Source organism: Trichechus manatus, unplaced genomic scaffold, assembly GCF_000243295.1.
Source record: "Trichechus manatus latirostris isolate Lorelei unplaced genomic scaffold, TriManLat1.0 scaffold00014, whole genome shotgun sequence".
Lineage (NCBI taxonomy): Eukaryota > Metazoa > Chordata > Mammalia > Sirenia > Trichechidae > Trichechus > Trichechus manatus.
In genome coordinates this window covers 2,060,688-2,081,892 of record NW_004443950.1, presented here as the reverse complement: position 1 = coordinate 2,081,892, position 21,205 = coordinate 2,060,688, and the positions used below count along the sequence as shown (strand labels likewise).

At 55.9% G+C, this 21,205-nt stretch overlaps 1 protein-coding gene across 4 annotated transcripts; it reads right to left on the bottom strand.

The window, feature by feature from the left end:
- Positions 1-12,507: 12,507 nt before the first annotated feature.
- CDH16 (cadherin 16) lies at positions 12,508-20,941 on the bottom strand. Of its 4 annotated transcripts, none has more exons than XM_023726757.1 (17): positions 20,897-20,941; positions 20,527-20,610; positions 19,973-20,128; positions 19,764-19,902; positions 19,249-19,407; positions 18,305-18,501; positions 17,578-17,700; positions 17,234-17,384; positions 16,791-17,006; positions 16,634-16,710; positions 16,371-16,559; positions 16,051-16,292; positions 15,223-15,366; positions 14,178-14,302; positions 13,944-14,051; positions 13,550-13,666; positions 12,508-12,605 (listed from the first exon to the last, which is right to left on the bottom strand). In XM_023726757.1, exons 1-17 carry the CDS (start codon positions 20,939-20,941, stop codon positions 12,508-12,510), a joined length of 2,370 nt encoding a protein of 789 aa, XP_023582525.1. The 4 variants fall into 4 exon arrangements, with proteins under 4 accessions (XP_023582525.1, XP_004371571.1, XP_023582524.1 ...); XM_004371514.1 differs by having other exon boundaries at positions 14,178-14,420; positions 15,233-15,366; XM_023726756.1 differs by having other exon boundaries at positions 14,178-14,360; positions 15,233-15,366.
- Between the last annotated feature and the right edge of the window lie 264 nt (positions 20,942-21,205).

The following is a 21,205-nucleotide window of genomic DNA, read 5'->3' as shown; positions in this document are numbered from 1 at the left end:
CGAAAGGAGTGTTTTGAGTCTGACAAGGATGACAGAAGGAGCTAGTGCCTTCTTTTTAACAAGATAAAACTGAGGCTCAGAGTTTGAGGAACTTGGGCAGGACACCATGGTAGGGCCATATTTTAAACCCAGTCCAGAGCCCATGCACTTGTCCCAATACTGAGCTTTCAGAAGGAGATAATGCTCAAAAAATCTTTTATTACACAGTTTTGCCCTGGGGTTGCGGGGTGGGGCGGAGAGGGAGGCAGTGCTGAAAGGAAGCTAGAGAGCTGTGTTTTTTGGTCGTTACTGAGAGTAAGATAAAGACTTCTGTTAATTCTTGGTACCGCTTTGGCTGCTATGAGTCAAGCTACATATACTTAAGTTATGCATTCCAACGTCCCATCATGTTGGAACATGGTAAAAATGGAGGTGGGGGGGACAGGGGGAACTAAATCCAAAAAAGATTGAGCTATTTGGGTTCTTTAACCAGAGGGGGAAAATTAAATTTACATTGTTTCTTTCACCTCTAGAGTTTTACTCAATGCTACTAAATGCCCTTAAATGGTTCTTAGTCTGGTGACCCTCGGACTCATGAGCAGCCAGCTCCCTAAGTGATTCCCTCAGGGATGGATGAACCTTTACTGGACTTTTATGGGTCAGAGTGTCTTTGCTCCATTGGCCTGTGGCCTTACCTGTTTACCAGCAAGCATGTCTTGGTCTGGGAAATCGCCTGGCTGGGAAGAGCAAGAGAGGAGGCAGGAGTGACAGGGCCAGGGTTCCAGTTCTGAGAATTGCTGGCTAGGGAGTAAGTAGGCTGGGGCACATAACTTACCCTTACCCCCAAGAAAAGTCTGTGGAAGGATTCTCCAAAGCCCAGTCTATCTTAGATGTTAACTCTTCCTGCCTTTCCTGAGATTCTGGAAAGCCCCCACTTGCCCAGCCGCGTTCTCTCTGTAGCAAATAAACGGGAATGTCCATCACAATCTGCTATTGTGTCCAATCCATCCTGCACAAGCCTTGCACGCCCCAGGACCAGGCATGCGGAGCTGTGCGTTGGGAGGCGGTTGGGGGAGACATCCAGCTGGAGGCCAAGAGGCCCATGACACTGAGCACAATGTGGACAGAGAGGGGCCGCTCCAGGGAAAAAAGCAAGCGGAGTGAAGCACAGGAGTGTGTTTCAGCCCAGTGGCCTGGTGACAGCACCCCTTGGGGGTTATGGAGGGCAGGATGCAAGTTGCAGTGAAGGCTTAGAGAGAGCTGACCCAGTGTGTCTGAGGCCAAGAAGAAGCCCCCAGGGCATGGATTTCTGTGTCAACTACAGGAAGTGAGTGAGGCCTGAGTGAGCAGTGACCTCTGAAAGGGCTGTGGGCATGGGTTGCTCTTTATCAGCAGGAGATGGGGTAGGGTGGGGGTGAGGTGCGGTGCAGGAAGCCCTGCCTCAATCCCTCCACTCTCCCTGAAGTATTGCTCCCAGGCCCTGTTGGGCTTTTGCCCTTGTTTTTCTCTTTCCACTAGACAGTGATCTTCTGGAAGGCAGGGCCTGCCTCACCCATCCCTATAGTCCTGCTCTGGCCCATAGGTGCACAGGTTGATTGTGGATTGAATGAGGAAGGATAGGAGGACAGATGGATGGGTGGGTGGATGATTTTAGGGAGGAGCAGATGAAGAGGAACCAGCAAAAGACAAGTCAGAGGAAAACAGTGAGTGGTGGTGTGGAAGAAGAGAGAAGCGAGGAGAGGGGGTGGGGAGTGCCTGGTGCCAGAAAACACTGTGGGTATGGATGGAAGGAAATGGACAACTAGCTAAAAAAGGATAATTACAGGAAAGGTGAGGGCCTTTCTGTGTTCTCACTTGTGGTCGGGACACAGACTGGGCTTGGATCGGGGGGTGGAGGTAAGGACACAGCTCTACAAGAGGAGGGGTTGGCTGGGCTGCTGGGATGGCCCTTTCTGTAAAACAAAGTGGGTGAAGGTCATCAGAGCCCGCTCCTTGGCTTATGGGAGGAGAGAGTATTCCATGGGTTCACTTGGGTCCCCAGGGGCCCAGCTAATCCCACACTGGACTTTGGCTCAGAGGGATGGAGGAGCTGCGTCTCTTCCAAGTTCTCCCTGGTGACTTGATCACTAAATCCTGGAGGTGGCATGACGGGACACAAGTAGGGAGCTCCCAGGCCCCTTGCTTTGGGGTTCTATGTGTATGGTGCGGTCTTGAGGAAAAGGGCCCCCTTAAACTTGAATGGTGGTAGTGTGAGGCCAGAGGCTGCCTCTAGATGTCACCATCTTGCCATGGCTGGTGTCAACTGCAGCTGGAGTGGGGAGGAAAGTCTGTTCCAAGGAAGATGCAGCCCTCATCAGGGCCTATGGAGGGTGTCCCTGGAGCTGCAGCCTGGAAGGCCCTTCAGGAAGTCTCACTGGACCTTGAATGTCCTCGGGGCTGGGGATGAGGCTGGGGTGGAGGAAGGATCCTGTCTTGTGGCCATGCATCCCTGCCTGGGGGGGAAAGGGCAGCTGGGGTCCCTGGCTGAGCCAGAGGCAAGCAAGGGGCTGTAGGTAGTGAGACAGTGGCTGCGACCTTTTCCAGCCTCTCTCAGCTTCCTCCACTGTGGGTGTTACTGTCTGTGGACTGCCCCACATCTCTGACCGGTCCCCCTCCACTCCCTGCTCCCTGCAGCCAGTCCATACAGCCACCCTCCCAGTCCAGCAGCCCTAGGGTCCATTCCCTCCTGCCCACCCGCCAGCCCCAAGAATGATCCAGACAACCTTTCTCCCTCCCACCTCAAAAGCAGCTGGCTCCTCCAGCCAACTCTACCCACCACATAGCAGAATGATCTTGGTCAATCTCAAGTCTGACCTTGTCACTCCTCTGCTCAGAACCTTCCATGGCTCCCAATCACCCTTGGGAGAAAGCCAAGACTCTTCCTTCCCAGGCTGCCTCCTAGCCTCCTCCCCAGGTACGTGGGCACTATAGTCACATGGAGCTCCATGTTCTCCGAATGTACCAGGCCTTTGGCTTTGCTATGCTCTCCGGCTGGAACACCTACCAACCGTCCTCCACCTGGCTTACTCCTGCTTACTCAATATGACTCTACTAACATATCACGTCCCTGGGAAGGCTTCCCTGACTCTCTGGGAGGGTCGGCTACCTCCTCTGGTTTCCATAGCACTGGGACCTCCATCACATCTCCTCAGATAGCTCCGGTCTGTCTGTCTGTCTGCACTCTTGGCAGCACTGACTGATTCTCCTCTGGGTCCCCAAGGCACACTGTAGGCACTCAGCACATGCATTTGAAATGTTAGGGAGGAAGGAGTGAGGAAAAAGAAAGAGATCTTCATCTTTCCACCCCACAAGCTAGAGTCATTTCTTCCAAAACACGTGCCTCACATGCCTCCTGACCAGGCAGCAACTTAGAAAGGAGTGAGCTATTGGTCCATGGAAGCATTCTAGCGGACGCTGGGGAAGCACTTGGCAAGTTGTGAACTGGAAGGACTGTGAGTGTTCTCAACCTGAGGCTGGTCTCTCTGCCTGTGCCTGGTGCAGGGGGCCGTGAGGACAACCTCCAGCCCAGATGAGAGAAAACCCTGTGTATAGCCCTCCCGCAGGTCCCCAGTCAGTCTGACCCATGGGGCTGGGAAGGCAAGAACAGATGGAAGCTGGAGCAGGGGTGTGCCCCATTGAAGGGTGGGGAGGGGGACAACAAACCAAAGCCTGCCCTACTCTCCCGACCCTGTGGTCCTGAACTGGTCTCTGATCCTCCCTGACTTGGGCCTGGCACTCCTGGCTTGGGGAAGGGCCCTGAACTCCTCAGTCACACAGTGAGGCCTGCCCTCCCGCCCAGCACCTGTTAGAGTTTATCTCAGAGAGAAAGAGAGAGAGAATCATGCAACTACACAAGGGGGTTTGCACAAAAATGGTCATGGTACTGATGTCTGTAAGAGAGAGAAGCTGGACACCACCAGCCTGTCCTTCTCTGGGGTGCTGGACAGAGAGGTTCCAGAGCACCCATCCTCGCAGCCTTTAAAAATGATAGTGAGGGATCTTTGTTATTTGACAGAAAACTGTTCACGATACGGTAAATGAGGGAGGGGACAGATTACAAAACAGCATGTACAGTGTGACCCCAAGTTGGAATCCTTCCCCCAGCCCTCATACTCCCCCTTAGCTCCCTTGTGATTTACCCCATTGGCCAGTGGCCGGGTAGGGGAGGGGACTGTGGCTATATTGGGAAGGGGATGAGATCACCAAAAGGCCGGCTGATTTAGAACTGTGTAACTTTTTCCACCCATGCACTCTCAGAGGCTTCTGCACTGGCTCATAAACCTTGGCGCCAGCCTGCATGATGGAGGGGGGGTATGTCCCCTCCCCCCCAGGGGGGGAGATGGTGGCTGAAGCTGGATAGGGCTCAGGTGCAAGGCTGAAGCTGAAATTGAGGGGCAGAGTGGGCCTGGGGTTCCCCAAGGGCCAGCCAGGATCCTACGACAACTTTGCTCCCAGTAGAGTTGGGTATCCTGCTGCTCCCCGGGAACCTGTGTGAGCAGAAGTGGATTTTGTGGGCACAAGAATATCCAGAGGGCAGCCACCTTGTGGGGAGCTGAGCTAGGCCCCTGGGCAGTGCCTTTGATGCTCTGGAATGGTGTGTCTTGGGATTCCTGGCCCTCCCCAGAGAGGACTCTGCCTGTTTCCAGCCAAACCCAGGAAAACCTTGGCGGGGGTAGAGGCTTGGGCTGGGAAGGCAACTGGGGTCCACTCCAGTTCAGCAGATAACTGAGTTCAGTTCAACTCCCACCCCTGGCCTCAATGCCCATGTTGTTGTGTACCGTCGAGTTGATTCCAACTCATAGCAACCCTATATGACCGGGTAGAATGGCCTCAAAGAGTTTCCAAGGCTGTAATCTTTACAGAAGCAGATCACCAGGTCTTTTCTCCCGTGGAGCTGCTGGATGGGTTCAAACCACCTTTCGGTTAGCAGCCGAGGAGTTAACCATTGCGCCATCAGGGCTCCTTCAATGCCCACGAGGCCCCGTCAAATCCTTGCTCTAGCCATGTGGAAACTTTGCAATGAGTCCTAACCACCTAAGCTCTACCATACTTCTGACCCTTTGCCCAGACAATCGTCCCAGCCTGGCCATCCTTTCCCTCTCCAGCTGTTTGTTGACCACACCCTCTGTCTGAGCTGGGTCAGGTGTCATCTATCCCCAGGTCAAGGTCCATCATGCTGGCTTGTCCATGTTCATTTGGGGTGACCCTGAGGGCAGGGGATAGGTTCAGGGGAAATTCTAGGGCATGTTGGGTGAAGGAAAGAGAAGACCCCTGGAAGGAATGGGGGGAGGGGTTGAGAGAAGGACCATCTGTGTGCCCAGCACTCCTGTGCCGGGGCCTTGAGGGGGACCCAGGAGCCTCAGGCCCTTCAGACCACACAGAAAATAGCAAGAGAATATGGCCGGGGCGCTCTGGGCCTAGGCCTTGTAAGCAAGGAGCAGAAGCTGGGCAGAACTGGAATGAACTGGAGCATACCTCCTTAGCCTGGGCCCTGTAAAGCAGGGCTGGGAATGGAATTCTCCAGCTGGCTGGAGTTGCTCCTGGAAAATCCCCACAAGCACTTCCAGAAACGTGCTTATGTGCCTGACTCTGGCACCTTCAGAGCTGGAGGGAAAGGGGCCTTTCTGCTGCTGGACGACTTAGGCAAGATCCTTGCCCTCTCTGGACTCCTGGGCCTAGACTCCAGGATGGCTGAAGTGGGGATTCACACAGCTATTGAGCACCATCTTCCAGCTTCACCGAGCTCTCTCCGCCATCCTGAGAGGCGGAGATCAGGGTCCTCATCATTTGAGAAGGAGGCTGACGTTCAGAGATGCCATGTAGCTGGTGCAAGGTCATGTAGGCGAGCTAGGATTCAAACCTCCACCTGTCAAGGATCAGCCTGTACATGGCTGCAGTCCCACCCCACCTGCCATCAGGATCCCCAAAAGGGCAGAGTGAGGCCACAGGCCAAGGATGCCACTTCCAGCTCAGTCCCACCTGACCAAAGCCTGGCCTGGCCCAGTGCTGCCAGTCCCGGAATAACCCTGGCGGTTCTGGGCATGGATCTCAGGCTATCACCTGGGACCTATTTTTGTCCCTTTTGGTGAAAAGGAAGTCTCACCTTGTGCAGGAACTACTTGGACGGGACTGAATCATGTGACCCTCAATCCCAGCTGACCTTGTTGCCCTGCTGGGAAATGACCCCGGCAAGGAAGGGAGAGGCCTGGCTCATCTACACTCCCTCATTCACCCTGTCCCAGCCGCTTCCCAGAATCTGGCTTCCTACCTCCTGTTCCCTCTTGGCAGTCCAACCCTCCCCACTCACACACACGCACACATGCACGCATGCATACAACCAGGAAACCAAAAACATTTTCATTTGTCCTTATGATCCATTGTCAAGTCTTATGCACCTAAACAACCAGAAAATTCTCATGTCTAGCTCTGGAGCAAGCCTATTTCCTCAGGGTCCAGTCCAGCTAGAGGGTTCTAGGATCCAGGTTAGGGAGCAGCTGGAAATCCAGCATCTAGAACTTGACTTTCAGAATCTGGGGCCCTGGAATCCTACAGGGCAGTGGCTGGTGGTGTTTTGGGGGTCATGGACCTATTTGAGAAGGTGACAGAAGCTGTGGGCACAACCATACACACCCAGAGAGGTCAAGCACAATCTCAGGAGTCATGATCCCAAAGGTCATTTATAGAGGGGTTGATCCCTGGGACTGGGACCCATAGATGCATAGATTTGAGGAGTTCCTCTTTGAGGAAACCAGGTGTGTGTGCGGGGTGAGGGGGTGAGAGTATCATGACCTGAATTCAGCAGCATAAGATACATGCATAGAAAAGAGACTGGAAGGAAATCTGGTAAAAATGTTACTGTGGTAACAAAAATGACTGTAGTTGTAATGACAATAATAATACAGTAGCTCTTTCCATTTTTTGAGGAACTGTTAGGTGCCAGCCCTGTATTTGTATTATCCCAGTAAATTCCCACAATGGACTTTTCTCTGGGGTGGTGTGGCCAGTGGCCCATGGGGTGGGCTCTGTAAATCTGTTTGGCTCTTGCCAGGTCTGCGGCTTCCCTGCAGGTGGATAGCTCTCAGGCTTATTCCACAGGGGATGCTGTGCTCTCTGCCAGCGTGCTTGGCATGAGAGGGCATGGCTGGCCCCCCTTAGGGATGCCTTTGGGGAGCCATCCAGGCTCAATGATCTGACCCCGGCCCCCACTTGGCCCTACTCCTCCAGGCGCTGGGGCTCAAAATAGCAGCAGCTTGAAAGTTGACAATCAAAGGACAGCTAAAAAAAGGCCCCTCAGTCTGGGCTCTGTCGCACACGGCTCGTAGGGCCTATTTTGGGGGAGAGGGTGCCGACGTGCCAATGGAAAATCTATGGGGCAGGAGCCTCCAAGGTGGGGGGCCCATGTGCCTCTCTCTCATCTAGACCCCCGCCCAAGAGCACACACACACATGCACACACACACACATGGCCTTGGCCCACCTTCCTCACCATTGGACCTTGTCACCCCTACAACAGCCTGGGAAAGGGATGAGAAAACTGAAGCTCAGAGAGGGAAAGTGACTTGCCCAAGGTCACATAGCTAGAGCAGGGCAGTGGCCTGACTGGGCCCCCATGGTTCACAGTCCAGGGCTCTCCCCATAGAGGCAGTCCCTGCCTATGACCTCACTGGGGAAGCCAACACCTTGTTCTCTGGCATGTCAGGAGCTCAGAGATAGAACATTCTAGGTTGGACTGGACAGTAAGCTGAGAATGACTCAAGGGTCTTGATGACCACAGGAGGATAAATCCTACTGGAAACCCCCAGGCAAGTTCTGATGAGGCCTTACCTGGCTGCAGAAGTCACAACCTCTCACCCGTCCCTGTGACCACCTCACCCCCCACCCTGCCTGGGCCCCCAGAGGCTGACAGCCCCTGCCAAGTTTCCAGGGAACGTGTCAGATAAGGGGCCAGTGCTCATGACTCCCTCCCACCCAGCCACTATCTCTGACCCTACTGCCACCATGAAGCAGTAAGAATAGCAACAGCACGGGTGAGTGGGTTCACGCACAGGGGCACTACAACTTGGGACAACACAGCAATGTCTACACCAGGCAGCCCAGGCCTCCAGATTGAGGACAAGTCTCCAGGCCCTCCTTTCCCATCAGTCCCAGCCCCCACACCCCACCCCCATCTTCCTGGGTCCAAAGTTATATAACACCTTGTGGTACAGCTGAGCTTGTCCCCTGCCCCCACTGCCTCAGTGGAGGGGACCTAGAGGGGTCCACAATGTCCTGTTGATTCTGGCCTGAGGCCTGAGCCCTGCCCCCTAGGAGGAGGGTAGAGCTGGACACTCTCCCTCTTTGGATGCATAAGCAGGACAAGGTAGAACAGAGGCTCCTTGAAGGGTGGGAGACAGCCAGCCAAGGAGCCAGGGCTAGGGCCCCTTGTGGTCCTGGTAGTTGCAGCCTGGCCTGGCTCCTGAACTCTGACCCTGATTTTCTGGTCAGTGAGGAGGTGGATGGACTGAAAGTTCCCATGTGTGGGAGTCCCTGTATGTGATCACAGGGTTGGGGGCACATGTTGTGGCTGAGTTCCCTGCACGAATCTCCCTGTGACGCTCCTATGGGTATGCATCATTGTGTTCAAGAGTGTAAGGGCAGCTGCATCATTCTGAAGGAAGAAGCTTGTTGTCATGGAACCCACAGTAAGCATCACTGTGACACCGGAAGGGGGGATGGGCTCTAAGGAGCCTTGTCTCCATGTTCCCAAGTCACTGTGCCACCTGGGCGGTAATCAAGGCAGCTGAGTCCCCAGTCCCACATCAGTGGCCCCTGAAGCTCGCACAGCGTGACTCACTGCCTGGCTCAGACACGGGCCCTGCCCCAGATTCTCACCCCTCTGCTCCTAGCCCCCTTACTTTACTCATCTTCCCCCATTCTCAGGCAACTCTTCCCCTTGACCCTCAGAACTGCATCAGAAGGGCAGGCAGAGATGTTCAGCACCTGCCTCCTGTCCCCCATGACTCTCACTGACCCAAAGGACACTAGGGGAAGGAAGTCCAGGATGCCAGGGAGGGGAGAAAGGGGTCGGCTGTGGGGAGACTTGGTGAGCTCCTCAAACACTCACACACATTCAACATGTCCATCACACAGACCAGACTTTAACACATACACACACATCCATATACACATGTACATGCACACACATACATATGTGTACACACACACATGCCTGATGGAGTAACAGGGTTGCCAAGGGGTCTCCCAAGCTCAGGAACACTGGCCTTGCCAGGTAGGCCCCCCACAATCTCTTCAACCCTTTGGGTTCTCCCACATCTCTGAGGCCCTCTCGTTAGAAACATGGTACCCTGCAGCAGCAGGACGCTTGGAGGTGAGATCATAACAAGAACTTTCACCGAGGCCCAAGCTAGAGTCCAGCGATGGGTGTAGGTGGGTGTGGGTGAGGTAGGGGTCTCTGAGGTCCCAAAGCTGTTTCTTTCTTGGGGGGTAAGAGCTGGACTGACCCCTGGGCCTCTCGCTTCAGGAACCCTAATCACTGGGGCTGGAAAAAGTTTAAAAATATCTTCATGTTTACATTCTTTCCAAGCCCGCCTCCTGAGCCTTAGTGCTGGGTCCCTTTGATCTGGCCCTGTGCCTCTGGACAGGGCCTGGGAGAGGGGGAGCAGGAGCCCCCAAGCAGACCCACCCCTCGACCCCCTCTAGCTCCTAACCTGTGAGACCCTGGGAATCATGGAACGAGAGAGCTTGGAGCCAGAAAGGAACCAAACTTGGAGGGGTGTGTCTTGCCCAGGGTCACCCAGAAGGGCTGGGGCTGGGCCAGGGCCCCTCTTACACCCCCTGGGCCTCATGGGGCCTCTGGGGAGTGTGTGTGAGTGTGCAGCTGTGGGCATCTGTGCTGCATCTCCCCTTGTAGTCCATGCACCAGGACAGCCATGTTTATTGCGCTCCTGCTGTGCTAAACGCATATTGCAGGGATTATCTCATGTAGTCCTCCCAAGAGCCCCATGAGGTGAAATCCATGTTATCAACAAGTAAACTAAGGCTCAGAGAGGTAAAGCGACTTGCCTGGGAGCACACATCAAGAACGAGGCAAAGCATGGATCCCACACTCTTCTGCATGCACTGAACCAACCAGTTACCCCTAGTTATCCCCCACCTTGCCCTAGCAGGGCATGGCCCTGCCTGCACAGTGAGGTCTACCTCACTAGCATGAATCCCCACAAGCATGCACTGACCTACTGCCAAGCCCAGAAGCCAGTGCCAACCTCAGATTTCACTCCCTCTGTAACGAAGGACAAGCCACACCCCATCTCTGACACTTACCTTCCTCTATAGAACGGGGCTGAGGATGGAAGGAGAGTTTTTATGTCAAAGATACTCAGGGAAACTGAGCCCTTGTCCCCAGGGAAGGGGCTTGTGGACCAGTGTCAGCCCCAGCAGTGACACAGTCACGATCAGGGAGTGGCCTGGGGCCTGAAGTCCCAAGTAAGAAGCCCTCAAACTGGGGCAGAAGCCTTGATTTTCCCTGGTATCCTGTCATCCACTCTTTCCTTTGTTGGTTCCCCTGCTCACCAACCCACCCATCCATCCATCCATCCACGCACCCACTCACCTATCTATCCACCCACCCACCCACTCACCTATCTGTCCACCCACCCACCTACCCACTCACCTATCTATCCACCCATCCACCCATCCACCTATCCATCCACCCACCTACACATCTGCCCACCCATCCACCTATCCATCCATCCCGGAAAAGGGACTCAAAAACCAGGGTGATTCCAGGATCCCAGCTCAGGTGTTGCATCTCCCTGGCTGTATGAACTTGGGAAGATCCCTCCTCCTCTTTGAGACTGATTTTCTCAGCTTTCCAAGAAGGAGCTGCCCTGGGTGGTCTCCAAGGCCCTTCTGTGGCAGCAGGGGCCAGCTGGAGGCTGTGGACAGTTCTGGAGAGGCAACATGGACCTCAGTTAGACAGTCTTCTCTTGCACCCTGCTTCCAAGACTCCCAGCTGCAGCCCTTAACCTCCCTGACCTTCAGTATTCCCTACTGGGAAACAGGGCCAATAATCCTGCCCTCACAGGTTGATAGAGGATGAGATGGACTGCTGCCTTCAAAGAGCTTTGTACCCTGAAGAGTTCTGAGTAGGTGCATGCCAAGCAGAGGATCCTGGGAGGGGCAGAGGTGGGATAGAGCCTCCAGTGCGGATGCCTGGGCCCCGGATGGCTGGGGCAGGCCTCAGAGCTTGTACCTGGGCTGGGGACCCTGGTTGAGGCCCCCAGGCTCCTCCAGGCCAGTCCTCATGCCCGCCCAGTCTCTCTTGGTTCGGCTTGGCCCCCGTCCCACAGAATCTGCCAGGAGTGGAGAGATTATCTCCTAAAAATAGGGCCTGGGCCCCATAGAAGTTGTTTTTCTCCCTTCCCCGTGATTTACCATCATCAGCTCAGGGTGCCTGGGACAGCAAATCCCACCCTGTCTCCCCAGAGACCGTTGGGATGGGGGTGGAGGGGTCAGTACGCGATCGGGATCAGTCAAGGGTCAGGGATTGTAGGTCTATCTGGACCTGCGGTCAGGGTTCAGCAAGGCGCCAGGGCCATGGCTCAATCTTAGGCCTGATGCAGGGGAAGTTCCAGGATAAGCCATGGGAGCTTCTGTCCCACTCTGATGATGTCCATTTGAATGACTCCCCTCTGACTTTCTGAAGCCCCTCGTTATGCATTTAACAGTCTGTGTGTGAAACCCAAAGGTGCCTTGGGGCCTGCTCGGGCGGGGGACCCATCCTCAGCCTCACCTTTCTTGTTCCAGCCCCATGGGCCCCTCAGGGTTCCTGCCTAGACCCCTGCTGAGACTCAGGGACCTCAGCCCATCTTTGTGTGCAGATGACTGAGGCACAGGGACACACAAGGTTGTTCCTTCCCATAGAAGATGAAGTCCAGGAAACACAGAAATGACCCTTTGCAAGAATACCCCTCCCCAACCGTCACCTGGAAAGGGTGGCCAGTGGGCTCCAGATGCCAATGGAAATGACTCCCTTGTTCCAACCCCAAGGTCTCACCAGGAGCCCATATGATGCCCCCATGTCCTTCCCTACAGGGGACCCCAGGCTTGTTCCTCAAGCCCCCAGCCCTTTTTATGCAGCAGGAGAAGGGGAAGGGATGAATGGGCAGGTGTGTGGACACACACACACATGCACACACACACATGGACACTCAGACGTGGGCATAGCAGTCCCGTAGGGCTCTTGCCCAGTTCCCTGAGGCTTTATTATCTGGCACACATGCCGCCACTTGGAGCACTCCCATGGGCAGCCCATAAAGCTCACATCCAGGCCCTGCAGACATGCCTGGTGAGCATCGATGCCTCCACTTCAGGGCAGTTGGAAGGGCATCTACTTTGTCCTGGCTCCAGCTGCATCTGGGGTGCCGGGCCCCCTCCCAATGGATTCGGATGGAGCCAGAGACCAAGCTCTCAGTTTGGCTGCCTGGACCGTTCAGACTGCCGCCCTCAGGGGCACACTGTCCGCTGGCTGATCCAGGTCCTTCTTCCTCGACAGGGCCAAGTGGGTGAAGATGAGGATGAGGAAGAAGCCTGAGGGGCCCAAGAGAGATGGATTAGTCCTCAGAAAATGCTGTGGGATTTGTCCGTCAGCAGGGACTTCCTGATACTGGTATTTGTTTCATAACGTGGCGAAGTTGCCTAGACAGAGTCCTCAAGGCTGGGCTGGGTGACTCTGTGGTCCCCATGCTTGGAGAAGCCTGTCTGCTTGGCCTGCCCAGCCCTCACTAGGCCTTAGAGGCTGCCCCAGAACACCCAGCCTCCCCTTCTCTGAGAGACAGATTGGGTGGGGATACTCTGGAGGCCAGCGAGCTGTCCCCTGGACTTCTGAAAGAAAGCCACATTGTAGCATTGTGCTAGAACCAGCAGGGAAAACCACCTACCCGTTTAAAAACCAACCAACCAACCCGTTGTGGTCAACTCAATTCTGACTCACAGCAACCCTATACAGCAGAACTGCCCCACAGAGTTTCCAAGGAGCGCCTGGTGTATTCAAACCACCGACATTTTGGTTAGCAGCCGTAGCTCTTAACCACTACGCCAACAGGGTTTCCATCCCACCCATTTAAGGGGAACTAAAGAAATACAGGGAATGGGGAGTGGGCTTAGACTGAGAAATTAGGCTAGAAGGACCTAGGCTCTGCCACACCCTGACTGTGCAACCTTGGACAAGTAACTTAACCTCTCTGAGCCTCAGTGAGATAATCTGGAAAGTGGGGAGATGCCAGGGTCTACCTCACAGGGTTATGGAGAGGAGTCAGTGAGATAATCCATGTGAAATGCTTGGCATAGGACCTGACACACAGTAAATGGGTCATCATGTAACAGTTATCAATGTTGTTATAAATGATGATGATGACTATGATAACAAGGGCCTACAGCCTGGGGACTAGGAGAGTTGGGGGGCACTGACTATCTGGATGCTGTGGTTCTGACCACCCATTGCCCTCCCCGCACAGGAGCTTAGCCTCAATTACCTATCGCTGCGAGGGTACCCACAAGGATCCCCACTGCCGACAGCTTCGTGGGCATGCCCTTCAAGCGGCCCACCTTGCGCAGGCATTGCCCCTCCACGTTGCACCGACACACGACCACTGAGGGCAGGGGAGGAAGGTACCAGAAGGTGGGGGGGCCCTCTAGCTGCTCAGATTCCACAGCCAGGCCCAGCTGGCTAGTCTGTGTGCACATGTATGTATTCATGTGTGTGTGGAGGTGCATGCTCCCCAGTGTGTGTGCCCAGCCACAAATGCGCAGGTTTGCATAGACATATCTGTCAGTGTGAACCCAGGCCCTCCCCCTGCATGGTATGGCTTAACCGCTCTCAGGAACCGCAGGATGCCAACTGCAGCTGCACCTGGGCCCCGGCCTCACCTCGGACCAGGAGCTGCCACATCTGGTCATTGTGGCTGACAACTACAGGGACTACGTGTTCCTGTGGTTCCACCCAATGCAGGGCCAGCGTAAGGTAGGCATGGGAATCTGTCAAGAGGGCAAGTGGGTGAGCAGGGCCGCTACCCTGGATGGGCCCATAGTGGAAGGGTGTCTTACTACCAAGTGCCACCCCCTCCCTGCTTGGCTGCAGCCTCTTTCCCTCCCCCAACACACCATTGAGGGCCTGGAGGCGCCAATCTCGCTGCACCGTGGGGTTGGGACCAAGGGCAAAGCTATAGGGACCCTGCCCACTGGCCAGGTCGGAGTTTCCACTGGCTCCACTGATGACCACGCCACGGCTCTGGCGGGGTGTGCAGAGGTGTTGGGCAGGCACAAGGGCGGGAAGCAGGGTTGGGACTGGCTGAGCCTTCAGGAAGTGGAGCTTTAGGGTCAGAGAGGCACTCAGTCCTGGCTCATCTGCAGAGGAGGCAACAGCACGCTGGCCCAGGCTGGGGTGGGGGTGAGGGTGAACTCCGGAATTCCTGAGCGAGTCCTCCCCCAACCCCACAACCCATGAGTCTCTCCCTGCTGATCCCCCACCCACTACATCCCCCTCCACACTACTCCCTCTCTCCATCCCCATCATCACCCCCACTTCCTCACAAGGTGCTTCCCCTTTACTGTCTAAATAGCTGCCAGGCCCACTGTACCCTTCTGGTTGCCAAACCTGCCCTCACCACTGCCCACCGCCCCGCCACTGATGCCAGGTCCCAGGTCCGACCACGTAGGAATGCCTGGCACCACAGGACAGCCCAGCGCAGAGCTGGCACTGCCCCCTGACGTGCCAACCCGGGGCCAGCTCGCCAGCTTGGCATCCTGTCGCGAGCAATGCTCACACCTGGCCTCAGTGTCCCATCCAGACTCACCTCCTGGCACACAACGCAGCCTGACTCCCACCTCCCTAGCCCTGTCCTCTCTGTCCCCAGCCCCATATCCTCTGAAGTCAGACACCCTGAGAGGCCATGCAGGAGCTAAGAGGCAGGGTTGAGGGGGATTTTGAGTGCCAAGTTAGGAGTCTGGTGTGAGAGGCTGGTCTGGGAGGGGAAGCAGAGGCCAGGCCTGCCCACCTTGATGTAGACCCATTCTCAGGGTCTACCCTGACCCTCTCCTTGCCCCTCTCTCCTGCCTGGGGCTGAGTGGATGCCTGCAGGGAGGGACAGGTTGGGTGGGCCCTGCCTGTCTAAGGCTTGCTCTCCCACCCGGAAGCCTCCACCACTACCTGGCCATACCTGCGTCCTGGGCCTCCACAAGCACTGTGTACGTGTCCCCGGGCTGGGCGCCCTGCAGGGGCCGGGCTGTGTGCACCTCCCCGGAGCCCTCTTCAATGCAGAGCCAGCCCTCTGAGTCATTGACCAGGGAGAACCTGGGGCCCAGAGAAAGTGAAAGGGGAAGAGGGGCCATGGGACCATATTTTAGGGTCTTATGTAGAGACCCTCCAGGGATATGTAAACTGCCCAAGTTCCACATCTTCTCTATGACTCAAGGGTGGCAGCAGTGGCCAGGTTCCCAGTCCCTCTCCCCAGCAGCATAGATTGGAAGGGTGACTGTGAATAGCGACCGAGGGAAGCCTGGGGGACAGAGGGAACTGGGGTATCTGTGAGGCTGACAAAAAACCCCAAACCAGGAGAGGAAGAGCTTGATTTGGTCGGGGGATTTGGACCATGGATACGGTAGGTGGGAGAGGAACTGTCAGAGCCTGGGGACCTAACTCCACTTCACTGGTCCCAGGACACCCTACAAAGGGGGCTGGGTAGGGGCAGAGCCTGGAGGCAGCCTCGCCTCTGCTGCAATCTGGATGAGGACCTGGGGGAGGGTCTGGTCCAAGAGAGTATGAGGAGATATAATCTGAGTTCCCATGGGGTTCAAACACCCTCCTCCATGCCCCGCTCAGCCAACCCAGCCCTGATCCCATCAGGAGTTACTATTTTGGCATTAGCCATGGTTTGAGGAATATTCCAGGCCCTAAATAATGTGACTGAGGCCCTGGGGCCATCCCTGAGGAGCAGGGGAGGTCCAGCCTAGGTAAGGGGTTGGGCTGTTGGCTCACCTGAGAAGGCTGCTCATGGGGTCTGAGGGCTGGATGGTCAACAGGAGGGAGCCGGCTGGGGTGCTGACCGGGACACTGGCCTCATAGCTGTCCTGGTCCAGCTTCGGGGGTGGCACCACCCTCTCCACTAGCACAGTCACTGTGGCCGTGGATCCTGGGCCTGGGTCTGGCCCCACCAGATCCACCACACTTCGCACCACCACCACCAACTTGTAGCTTGGAGCTGCCTCATAGCTGAGGTTCTGGGATCAGTGGGGCCTGGGTCACGGAGCGTGCATGTGTGTGTTGGCCCCCTATCCCATCACCCATCAGCCTCTTACCTTGCGGAGCCAGAGTTGGGCATGACCAGTGTCTGGCTCCCAATCAAGACCAAAGGTCCTCTCCACATCCCCTGCCTCGATGGCAAAGTCCATGACACGGAAAGCAGGCTCAAGGTCAGCATCAGTGGCCATGAGTGTGGCCACCAGAGTCCCGGGCTCCGTGTCCTCAGGGAGGCTTATGGGCCCAATCTGGAGAGATGGGGAGAGGCCATGAGCCCCCCATCAGCACCCTCCCCAAGGTCTTCTCCCCTGCTCTTGCTTACCTGGGAGGTGGTGAACTCAGGGGCGTGGTCATTGATGTCTGTGATCAAGACAGCGACCTCACACGTGCTGCTGAGGCCTGAGGCAGGGGAGGACATGTTGGGGAGGCCAGGGTAGGAATGGAGGGGCAGGGAGTCGGGTCACTATCAGGGCACTTACCGCCCTCTGCTCCTGCCAGGTCAACAGCCAGCACCTGGAGCAGGAAATTCTGGCCAGCTTGGAGCGGGGCAGCCCCCAGTGTTATGCTGCCCGAGGTGGGATCCAACTCAAAGGCTCTCCCCTCAGGCTCAGGAATCAGCAGTCTATACACAAGGTGGGCATTAGGGGAGCCAGGGGCATCCGCATCCTCTGCTGACAGTCTAGTTATCTCTGTGCCTGCAAGACAGCACCCACCTGTGTGGGAATACAGCCCAGCCTGGAGGCCCATTTCTCCTTTATGCTAGACTGAACCTGAGCTCATGTGCATGTATGTATGTGTGTGTTTTGGGGGTGAGACATTGATATGGGTGACTGAAGCTGGGCCCCCATTACAGAGAAAAGCAATAGGATGGTTCACAGGGACTTCTCCTCTCCTCTCATTCCTGACAAGGCCCATAGCCCACCTGGGGGGCTAAGCTCAGGGATGCTGATTGGGGGGCCACGTGGAGGGCAGACAGGTGCATTGTCATTCTCATCTGTCACCACCACCTGCAGCTCCAGAGGTTCTGCGTAGTCCTCGCCGCGGGTATTCTGAGCCCACACCTGGAGCAGGTACTGTAGTAGACAGTGGGGGAGCTTCAGATGAGAACCAAGAGTGATCCAGCCTCACCAGGGTCTGGGTTCCCTTCTAGTGGCTAGCTTCAGCTCTTCCTGGTTTGCTTCCACTGCCTCAGTGTCTGTGGGGATGTGACATCCCAGAAGCCAGCCCAACAGTGACCAAGCACCCCCAGCTTCCCCCTCACCTCACCTCAGCCTGGGATTCTCGGTCCAGCCCCCTGGTCACATAGAGTTTCCCTTCTGTGTCTGCATCAAAGGGTCCAGGGGGCTGGCTCTCCAGATGGTAACATACATCCCCTCCACTCCAGTGTACCTAGAGGGGCACACAGAATGAGGGCACCCCAGACCAAGAGATAGGAACAGCCCATGTCAGCCCTGTGCCCCAACTGCTTCCTGGGCAGGGAGCCAGTGTGACCCCAGGAAAGTTGCTACCCTCCCTGGGCCTGGGTGGGGTCCTTCTGTTTGGAGGCACTTGTTATTGTGGAAACTCCATGGTGGCCCTGCCCTTGTCCAAGCCTGGACCATGCCCAAAATGCCTGAATGACCAGGTTACTTATTTTCTGCTCTCTCAGACTGGGCCTGACCGCAGGGGTTTCTAGAGAAGGCCTGAGACATTCCTCGCCTGGGTGGCAATCCCTGTGACAGCAAGAGGTAACAGCTGTTCTATCTAAGGAAGTCTTGCGCAAGCCCAGGAGGTCAGAGCACAGAGCCACGTCTGCCAGAGGGTAACAGGTGAAGGACTGTGGATCTGTCCAAGGGCCTTGAATGCCCCACTCCATGGTGGGAACTGATGGGAATAGTGGAGGGAGGAGCATAGATGGGGAGGACCAAGGGTCAAACTGGGCCCCAGACTCCAGGTCTCCATGAGACTCCAGCCTAGCTGGGGATGCTTCAGCTGCTGACAGCCACTTACTCACCTGGGCAATGAGGTGCGGGTATGGGACTTCGAGATCCTCTGCCAGGTGGATGGGCTCTAGGGGCACCCAGGTGTTCTCTACTATGGAGACATCTATGGTGGCTGTTGCCTGGTGGCCTGAGGCCTGGTCGCCCAGGTCCTTGACCTGTACCAACAGCTGGTAGTGCCCCTCCAGGGTGTGGTCTAGGCTGGTGCTCCCTAGGAGGAGTAGGGTGGTCAGCTGAGCAGGGAGCTAGGGAGCAGGGACCAGGGCATCCTTCTCAGCAAGGTACCAAACACAAAGCTAGACAGATGACAAGTGTTTAGGATATTCTCTTGGCCAAGGGATGAGAAGATCAAACCAGGACTTGGCAGTGTGCAAAGCCACTTCCATATCTATCCACACAATGAATGGTTGTGAATGGATGGATGGTGGATGGATGACCAGGATGGAGTTGAGGTGTGGATGGGTGGATGACAGGTTGGATGAATGGATGGTTAGCTAGGTATAGGGATGGGGGTTTGGGTGGGTGAATGGGTAAGTGTTTCTATAGATGGATAGATGGACTGCATGGGTGGTTGGGTGATGAATAGATAAATGGGTGGCCAGATAGGTTTTTCTTTCCATCCCCAATCCATGACTTTGGTCTGAGTTCGCAGGTCCAGGTCCCTCTTGCCAACAGTCCTAAGGTCTCTCAGCAGTGTCCTTGGCTCCCCTCAGACCTCTTCTATCCTGGTCCCTTAGGGCCAGGTCTCCAGAGTATAGGGCTGAGGCACTCCATTCACATCACGCATGGTCACTGCATGCATGGTCCTGCCTCCAAGCCTTTTGCCTTGCTTCTCTCTCCACCTAGAATGCCCTTCCCTCCTCCTTTATCTCTCAAACTCCAGCCCATCCTATTACAGCTCACATGCCACCTTCTGCAGCTTTCCGTGACCTTCCCTCTCCATCACACTCAGGCTCACCCTTGGGGCTGAGGGCCAGAGCCCCCAGCTGGGGCTCCAGCTGGAACATGTCTGGGGAAGGCTGGGCCGGGACCTGGCTCAGGATGTGGAATCGTAGATCTGAGTTGGCTGTGCCTGGCTCGTCCCCATCCGAAGCCTCAAGGAAGAAGAAGGGAGTGCCTGGTGTTTTGGGGGAGGGTGAACCATAAGAGATGGAGGGAGTGGGGCGAGTCCCTTGTGCCCTCCTCTCTCTCCCTGGCCCTTTCTTCCTATCCAGCATCATGTTGAGACTCTGAAGGTGAGACAGGGCTTTTCACCCTACTTCACAGATGAGCAAACTGAGGCCAAGAGTGGATGGGACCCATTTGAGGAACCTCAGCAGGGTAGGGGGCAGGAAGAACGGAATGGAAGTGGGAGGGAGCATCTTGGACCCTGGCTGCCCTGTTCCCATGATGACTCTCTGGCCATCTCTTTGCTCTCTGCACTCCTCAGGGACCACCTGACCCAGCTGTGATCTGGCTGCCCTAGTCACTTACCAGGCCTGGTGCCCTGGCTCAGCTGAGCTCTGTAGATGGCCTGGGAGAAATGGGGCACCTGGTCGTTCTCATCCTTCACACGCACGAGCACAGGCTGCGGACCCCCCAGGACACGTCCATCCTCAGTCTCCAGGGTCACCTTGCAGGGAAGGGTAGTCAGTGCCCAGCCCTGCCTTCACTGTTGTCCCCTCCACCTGGCCCAGCCATACCTGCAGCCGGTACTCTGCCTGCTCCTCTCGGTCCAGGGCTCTGGTCACCAGGAGGAAGCCAGACTCTGGATCCACAGCAAAGGGGCCTTCAGCCACCATGCCCGAGTCCCCCGACAGCACAATCTGGCCCTCGGTCTCCTCATGGTGCAGCGGCAGCTGGTGGAGCAGTTGGGGCTACGTCTAGGAGATGCTAGCTCCACCCAATGGCCCCATTTTACATGTAGGGAAACTGAGGCTCAGAGAGGGCTGGCACTTGCCTGAGGTCACATAGCCAGTAAGCAATAGGGCCGAGGTCCAAAGCCAGAGCTTTTCCCCTGTAACTGATGTTCCCCAATACTCCCTGCCCTTCTTTCTAAGAAATATTTTGTTCTTTAACTTAAAGCTCTACTTTCCTCTGGGATTAAAATCTTCTTAGTTATTAACACTGTTACACATACTCTCTGAAGAACAAGGTTTAAAAGAGAGCCGGAGCAAGTGAGGAGGAAGGGGTGCTGGAGGTTGGGGAAGCAGGAGGTTGGGGAAGAGGGGGCAGCCCATCCAGCTCTCAGACTCACCTTGGTCAGGTACAAAGGGAAATTTCCACCATAGTTTTCTGGGACTTCCACATACAGCTCTGTAGGTTGAGCCTTGAGAAGAACCTGTGGGAGAATTCCCTCCTTAACCCCAGGGGCTGTCTCCCTGTCTATGGGCTGGGGACCTGACAGGGCAGGGGAATTTTTACCCCTTTACTGGACCTGGCCACATCTCAGCCTATCCACCCTCTGGCCTTTGGCCCTGCAATCCCTCAACAGGCCCATAGTCAGCTTTGACACACCCCACCCCCCAAGTACTCCTATGGTCAGTGCAACTGGTCTGGGTGGAGTAGGGGCATAGGTGTCAACCCCAAGGCCAAGACCTGAAGGAGGGGGGCAGGACCCAGCTCACCTGGGGTACAGAGAGGCAGAGCAGCCACAGCCAGGCAGGGACCATGGCCAGGACAGACCTGAAGGACAAGGTGGTATGGATAGACCACTGGGGAGGGGGCTCTCCCATTACCGCCCTCCTACAAGGTATCTCTGCCCCCATCCCCACTCAGCACCAGGCCACAGCTTCCCCAAGCGATGGGGGTACAACTTTCCTAGCTGACCTCTCCTCCTCCCTAGTCACTATGGGGTAGACAGCCAGGCCTCTTCCTGTCCCTGTCCTTCTGTTCCAACCTAGCAGCTCTCAGATCTGCCCCTTCCCACCCACCCA

Bases quoted from the DNA above. Each gene is read 5' to 3' on its own strand.
- CDH16 (XM_004371514.1), bottom strand. From the start codon at position 20,941: ATGGTCCCTGCCTGGCTGTGGCTGCTCTGCCTCTCTGTACCCCAG. The intron at 18,502-19,248 runs GTGAGCCTGAGT...TACTCCTCCTAG, and splicing joins TCTGGCCCTCAGCCCCAAGG to GGAGCACCAGCCTAGACCAC. The intron at 16,711-16,790 runs GTAAGTGCCCTG...CCCCTGCCTCAG, and splicing joins CCTGGCAGGAGCAGAGGGCG to GCCTCAGCAGCACGTGTGAG.